Here is a 7989-nt window from a genome sequence, read left to right as displayed (position 1 = left end):
TTTTATAAAAGTATGGGTCTGAAATGATTTGGGAAAAGAAACAATCAAACTTGCCCTTCCTCAATAATAGTTTGAATGTCCTTGTCCTATAGGATGTCCCTTCCTTCCCATTCCCATTGTCTTCACCCTTGTGCAGGTCTTTCTCACCTTGTGCCTGCTCAGCTGCACTAGCGGCTTGCCTCGTCTGCCTACTTCTCACCTCTCATTCCAATCCATCATTTTTTTAATGTGAGGTGTGAAGAGGTGAATTAATTATATTCCTCCATTTATGGCCCAATATCATCATTGATCTGTGCAAGGTCTCTCTTCTTTTACGTATTTTTGTTCCTCATCATTCCCAACCCCTAGTCTCATTCCCTTTCCACTTTATATAGGCTTCCATACAGATGTCTCTGATGCACATTCTTGAATCTGCATGTGTTCTTAAAAAATATGTAGCATTATTTTTTGTTTTTAAAAGATGTATAAATGATATTGTATGCTACAGATACCATTTTTTACCCAACGATATGTTTTAAGGATCTGTTTTGCTGTATGTACATCTGGTGCTATATGTCCTCCCCAAATCCATATATAGAAGCCCTAACCCTGCAGCGTGATGGTATTTGGAGATGGGACCTTAGGAGGTCATTAGGTTTAGATGAGGTCATGAGGGTGGGGCTCCCATGATGAAATTCATGCCCTTATGAAAAAGACACCAGAGAGCTTTCTCTCTCTCTCACTGCCCTGTGAGGACACAGTGAGAAATTGGCAGTCTGCAAACCAAGAATAGAGCCCTCACTGGGCAACTGAATTGGCCTGGCCAGCACCTTTATCTTGAACTGTGAGAACTGCGAGAAATCAGTTTCTGTTGTTTCAGCCTCCTAGTCTATGATATTTTGTTACGGCAGCCTAAGCTAATACATCTGGTTTATTGCTTCAAAGCAATGAAGTGAAGTGAAGTGAAAATCCGCCATAGAGTACTTATCCATTAAACCATATTTTCTTATCCATTTCCTCAACATAAATATCTAGCTTGCCTCCAACTTTCCCAAAATATTGGGTTGGACAAAAAGTTCATTTGGGTTTTTCCACAATGTTACAGAAAAACCTGAACGAACTTTTTGGCCAACCCAATACCATTGCACATTCTCATATATGTCCATTTATTGGCTACTGTGAGAATTTCTCTGAGATACATATCCAGGAGTGGGATTCTTGAATCATAGGGAATACACATCCTTAGTTTTGCCAAGTAGTACCACATTGCTTTCCAGAATGGCAGTTAACTCTCCCATTAGCAAAGCATTAGGGTTCCTATTTCCCTCCTCTCCTGTCTAATTCATCCTATTCCTCCAGGCCCAAGGCAGTATCCAGCTACCTGCAGGACCTCAACAGTACTACTCCAGCCCATCAGTTTATGGCTCTAGGTAGATAAACTTACCAGAACTTAGGGTCAATGAGCTTAGATTCAGATGCAGGCTCCACTAGTTACCATAAAACCGTGGGTGTGCTAGCCTACTTGTCTCTGCCTTGGCTTCCTCATTGGTAAAATGGCAGTGATAATGCATATCAAATAGTTTTGTGATGGTAAAATTAGGTAATGTATATAAAGCCCTTAGTAAAGGGTCTAGGTTGTAGTAAGTGGTCGAAAATGGTAGCTGTACTGCTTCCTAGTTGTTTTATATATATCTAAATCTTGGCTCATCAGCAAGAGAGTGGGTTTCCTCTTCAAGGCAGGGGTGGAGTTTTATGCTTGTTTTAAGTAGTGTATCTGGGGACTTCCCTGGTGGCGCAGTGGTTAAGAATCCGCCTGCCAATGCAGGGGACACGGGTTCGAGCCCTGGTCCGGGAAGATCCCACATGCCGCGGAGCAAGTAAGCCCGTGCGCCACAACTACTGAGCCTGCGCTCTAGAGCCCGCACTCCAGAGCCTGTGCTCCACAACAAGAGAAGCCCGTGCACCGCACGGGCCATGAGAAGCCCGTGCACCGCACCGCACCGCAATGAAGAGTAGCCCCCACTCGCCGCAACTAGAGAAAGCCCACGTGCAGCAACGAAGACTCAACACAGCCAAAAAAAAAAAAAAAAAACTGTATGGAGCTAAAACATAATTTTAAGTAGCATGACTGGCACAAAGCTAGGAATATAGTAAATGCTTAACAAACATTTGTTGGTTTGACCTGAGGTGAGTTTGTGATTACCTGAAATTACTTGCTTGAAAAGAGGGAACACTTGTAAAATTCTATGTTATTCCTCCATTCATTTTAACCAACCCAACTGTTGCTTTGCTGTGGTGATGTGGGACTGACTTGTGGTAAACTGAATGTGTGTGTGTGTGTGTGTGTGTGTGTGTGTGTGTGTGTGTGTGTGTGAGGGGGGAGTGGGGTGGTGGTGGAGGTTGTGGCAATGGATTCTCTGTGGGACAGAGCCAGGCTGCAGGTCACCGTCCTAACCGCTGCCTCTAGCTTTCCTCCCGCAGCCTTCGAGCTGGGGTGTTCCTCTGCCCAGGGCAGCTGTAGTGGCCCCGGCTTTCCTGGGCAAGGCTGCTCAGGCTCTTCCCCATTCTTCCAGGCTGTCTTCACTACAAGAGGAAAAGAGGTCTTGTCTTTTCCTTTTACTATTGAGTATTTAATTTTTAGTTTTATTGAGGTGTAATTGACATATAACATTATGAGTTGCAGGTGTGCAATGTAATGATTCGATAGTTATATATATTGCAAAATGATCACAGTAAGTCTAGTTAGGTCCACCACCACACATAGTTACAAGTTTTTTTTTTTCTGGTGATGAGAACTTTTCAGATTTACTCTGTTAGCTACTTTCAAATATACAGTAATTATTACCTATAGTCACCATGCTGTGCATTACATCCCGAGGACTTACTTATTTTACAACTGGAAGTTTGTACCTTCAGATCCCCTTCACCCATTTTGCCCACTCCCCACCCTCCACCTCTGGCGACCACCAGTCTGTTCTCTGTATCTATGAGCTTGCTTTTTAGAATTTTTTAATTTGATTTTTTTTAAAGATTCCACATATAAGTGAGATCATATGATATTTGTCTTTTTCTGTCTGACTTATTTCACTTAGTGTAATGCCCTCAAGGTCCATCCATGTTGTGGCAGGATTTCATTTTTTTATGGCTGAATAATATCCATTGTATATACATATATACACCATATTTTCTTTATTCATTCATCGTTAATGGCCACTTAGGTTGTTTCTGTGTTTTGGCTATTGTAAATAATGCTGCAGATGGACATGTGGTACACATATCTTTTCAAATTAGTGTTTTCATTTTCTTTGGATAAATACCCAGAAGTGGAATTGCTGAGTTATATGTAGTTCTGTTTTTAATTTTTTAAAGAACTTCCATACACACCAATTTATATTCCCACCAACAGTGCACAAGGATTCCCTTTTCTCCACATCCTTGCCAACACTTGTTATTTCTTATCTTTTTGACAGTAACCATCCCAACAGGTGTGGGGTGATATCTCATTGTGGGTTTGCTTTGCATTTCCCTGATGATTAGTGATGTTGAGCATCTTTTCATGTACATGTTGGCCATCCATATGTCTTCTTTGGAAAAATGTGTATTCAGATCCTCTCTCCATTTTTTAATCAGACTTTTTTTTTGCCATTGAGTTGTATGAGTTCTTTATATATTTTGGATATTAACTCATTATCAGATATATTTATTTGCAAATATGTTACCTCATTTCATAGGTTGCCTTGAAACAAAGTATTTTCAAACGTCCTTTTAGAATTCCTGCCAATGCGTCATGCTTTGCAGGAGGCTATTGCTCTGGCGTATATAATCCTGGCAAAGTATAAAGTTCAAGCAGCAAATTCAGGATACTGGTTACCTCTGGAGAGGGAGGCAAGGGGCATGAACTCTGAGAGAGGGCTTTATTTGTTTATTTCTTTCTTTTTTAATATTTTAATTTCATTGGAGTATAGTTGATTTACAATGTTGTGTTAGTTTCAGGTGTACAGCAAAGTGATTCAGATTCTTTTCTCATATAGGTTATCACAGAATATTGAGTAGAGTTCCCTGTGCTATTTATACAGTGGGTCCTTGTTGGTTATCTGTCTTATATATAGTAGTATTTGTATGTTCATCCACAAGTATCATATATCACTCATATGTGGAATCTAATTTTAAAAAGATATAAATGAGCTTATTTACAAAACAGAAACAGACAAATATCGAAATCAGGAGCTTGGGATAAGAGAGTGCTTTAATTGTATCTGAAATGTTTTATATTTTATACATGGCTGTGGTGTACATGGATGTTCATGATATGATATGCATATGATACAAAAAATATCATATATCATAATAAATATATACGATATTTATTGTATCATATATCAAATATTATCTTGGATATATTAACTTGAATTTGCTGCTTATTTCCATGCTTATATTATCCATAAATAATACTGTATTTTTGAATGTTTTCAGACTTTATGTAAGTGAAGTGATCAAATTTTGTGTGCCTTTCTACTAGATTTTTTTTTTTTTTTTTTTTTTGCGGTGCGCGGGCCTCTCACTCCCGTGGCCTCTCCCGCTGCGGAGCACAGGCTCCGGACGCGCAGGCTCAGCGGCCATGGCTCACGGGCCCAGCCGCTCCGCGGCATGTGGGATCCTCCCGGACCGGGGCACGAACCCGTGTCCCCCGCGTTGGCAGGCGGACCCTCAACCACTGCGCCACCAGGGAAGCCCTCTACTAGCTTTTTTTTGCTTGACATTTTTTTGAGATTTGTCCATATTGATGCATATAATTTTAGACCTCTGTATTAATATTAATATGAATTGAGGTATCTTTTTTGCTACTGATGGACATTTAGATTGTTTCCTATTTTTCACTCTTACCAACACTGCTGTAACAAATAATCTGATCTATAGCTCCCCATGCACGGCGCAAAAGATATTTAGGAGTGGACTTGCTAGGCCTCAGGGCATATACACCTTTCACTTTGCTAGGTATTGCCATGTCTTTCCTCAGAGGGATTTTTCTGTTTTACTTTCCTACTAGCAGTGCATGCATGTTGGTGTTGGCTCACAGTTTGCCAATCCTTGGTAGCATTATCTAGGCTTTGCCCAGATCCTCAGAAAAGATGGGAGGGGAGTGGGGAAAAGGGAGGGCAAGGTTCTACAATTAGGAGGAGAATGTCAGCTCTGACGAATTTCCTGTGACATTTACTTTAATGAGGAAAAGATTTTATTCTCTGTTTTGATGAAAATAATATTTAGACTTCTGTGGGAAAACTGTTACATTTTTACTCTGAAGTAGAGGAGTTTTTTTTTTTTTCCTGTTTACATTCTTGGCAAATAAGTAGAATAGACCAGTTAGCAAGCTAATGTCCTAAATGTTCACTTGCAGTAATAATTTTTAAATGTTTCAAAATAGCATGGAGCATTGGGTTTATTCTTATTGCTTTTCAAGGTTTTGAATTTGTTAAAATGCATTGAATTTAAAATGAGACACAACTTTATGATGAAGATTGATCATAATTATTTGCCACTCTAATTTGCATTTTGTAATGGGAAAATAAATGATGGGAAATGTGTTTACCTTTTCAAACAAATAAGAAAAGTCACAAAGAGTAACTTTGGCCATTTTATGTTGTCTCTTGTGTTCACAGATGGGAAAAGAGAAATTCCACAAATCTCAACATTGGGGCTTTTGCAACAATGTTAGGATGCTGGTGAGTGAAGATAAACCAGGAATAGGTGGAGAACTGCTTCTCGGACAAAAGATAAAGCCAAAACATAGTGTATTTCCTGAAGGAATGGGAACTGATTCACCATCCTGGGTGGCTTTTGATAAACAGGTAAGTCACATGACGTTGGGAGAAATGCAGCCTTAAAATGTTACATGTACTAAATATTAAGTAGATGTGAGAAAATAAGAGTCCTCAATGTAAATGTGTTCATCTGAAATGACACATTCTAGAAGAAAAGTACCCTAAACAAAGAAAAGTTATCCCTGCTCCTGTTTCTGACTAGGTACATTGGCTGCAGGATGCTTAATGTTCATCACCTTTCTTGGCTAATGTTTATCAACCTTTCTCTCATCTCCTGCCCTGGACAGGATAATGTCCTTCTATAGACTGTAAGAGTCTGGTCAGACTGCCACTTTTGCTTAGTGATTGCCATTAACTAAATAATTTTGTTTGATTCTGAATGTGCCGTTGAATACAATGGGAAAATGCCTTCTCTTCTTTTCTCCATACTAATTATGGTTCCTCATCCCTGAGGACCATAGGGTGACATGGCATGAATTGTAGAAGTGAAGGAAAGAGGTGCCATTATTAGACAAGAGTCTGAACTTTTTAGTGATATGTGTTTGTATACATAACACATGCACGTATACTGGCATATTGACAGTTGTAGAAGGCGATCCTTTTGAGTATCTTAAAAAGAGACTAAGATCAAAGGGAAAAAACCCAAGGTGACCAGTTATTTCCCACAAGGCAGCTATATGGATATGCTCTGTTTATCACACAACCTTGTATCACGGCCCCATGGTCTGTTCTCCAGAAAAGAACTTGTTATTAGATTATTTAGGTCCTGTAATTTAAAAATAACTCAGGACTAAAGAATTCAAACCGTAGTATGCTAAGTTTACCAGGAAGTTTTTAGCAGCCTTAGCGTGGATTGGTTGGCAATACTTTGATTCCAATTAAAATGTCTTCAAATTTGGTAGAAGTGACATATCCCATGTCATCTGAGTTAGGGTCAATCAATTAGAGCACATATTTCTTTTGAAGCCCCATTCTGACACTTATGGAGATCTAACAGACCACGGGAAAGCTTCTTTCCTGGGAAACCATCTCTACTTTGAACGTGGACCAATATTTCTCTCTTTTTTTTTTATTATTTTCAGTACCTGGCTTAGTGCCGGACCCAGAGTTCAGAAACAATCTCTGGGCTGACTTACTTGGGTAGATCATGCATGGCTTCCTGTTAACATCAATCTTATAGGTGTTTGCACATCATCATTCTAGAATATTTAATTTGCAAGGGTCAAAAAAAAGATTCTATTTTTACTTCTTGTGTCAAAAAGAGGGTATTGACAATAGCGTAATCCACCACTGAATAAATAATGTAGACCACCATATATGAAACTATTCTCTTGCATTTAAAGTTGAAAATTAATTTTATTTCATGTTTTTCTCGGTATTTAATATGTGCCTTTCAAGCCTATTTTATAGCCCTTTAATTACTTATAAAATCATGTAGAATATTTCATGAAGTTGGAATAATTTTAGCTTTAAACTACTTGAGAAAATGAAGAGCTTGCTCATTTCAGGCCTAACTAAATGCGACATAATTCTTTCAGTTATTTTGTTGGTCAACTTCAATTAAATATTCATTGAGCTTTAAATGAGACACTAAGACTATGAAATATTTACGTGCTCTGATGAGATTGTGAACTACAGATTGGATCCTGGTTAATACCCAGAGCAAATTATAAAGCACTTTCTGCATTTGTGGTTCAACAAAACAAGTCAACACCTGTTAATCATTTTTCTTGAAAATGAGACACTTTAAACTCGTTGCCAGTTTTTCCGACAGCTTTTAATCATAGCAATATACCTAGGGTTCCATTCTCAAACAATACAAAGTAGAAATAAAGGCAGTTCTTTGGAAAGTGCATCAAAATTAATATTTGCAGTAGATGCTCTTGGTGCCTACCCAGACCCATGATAGGGGTGGGGCACCCCTCCCCCACAGCTGCAGCAAGTGCTTTGGCAAACAGCTCACACCTGTAACCCTCCATGGAGTGTTGCTCTTGGCCAATGGGCATTGCATCACCCAGAGAGGTAACCTGGGAGGTTACACTGGCCCCTTCATCACAGGACCGGGTAGCAAATGGTTGACTGATTTGTCAAGGGTAAAAGGCTGAGCTTCTTTTTTTTTTATTATTATTTTTTTATTTTTTTAACATCTTTATTGGAGTATAACTGTTTTACAATAGTGTGTTAGTTTCTC

The 7989-nt window shown here is 39.0% G+C and overlaps 1 protein-coding gene across 1 annotated transcript in view; it reads left to right on the top strand.

Moving 5' to 3' along the window:
* The first annotated feature begins 5636 nt into the window (after window positions 1-5636).
* Window positions 5637-7989, top strand: part of EFHC2 (EF-hand domain containing 2) — a 159068-nt gene continuing 156715 nt past the window's right edge. Inside the window, 1 exon segment of the mRNA XM_024116470.1 lies at window positions 5637-5825. Coding sequence (XP_023972238.1) covers window positions 5637-5825 — 189 coding nt within the window.

Source organism: Physeter macrocephalus, chromosome 21 (genome assembly GCF_002837175.3).
Source record: "Physeter macrocephalus isolate SW-GA chromosome 21, ASM283717v5, whole genome shotgun sequence".
In the NCBI taxonomy this organism is placed as follows: domain Eukaryota; kingdom Metazoa; phylum Chordata; class Mammalia; order Artiodactyla; family Physeteridae; genus Physeter; species Physeter macrocephalus.
The sequence above is the reverse complement of the archived record's forward strand: the minus strand, read 5'-3'. Positions and strand labels throughout refer to the sequence as shown.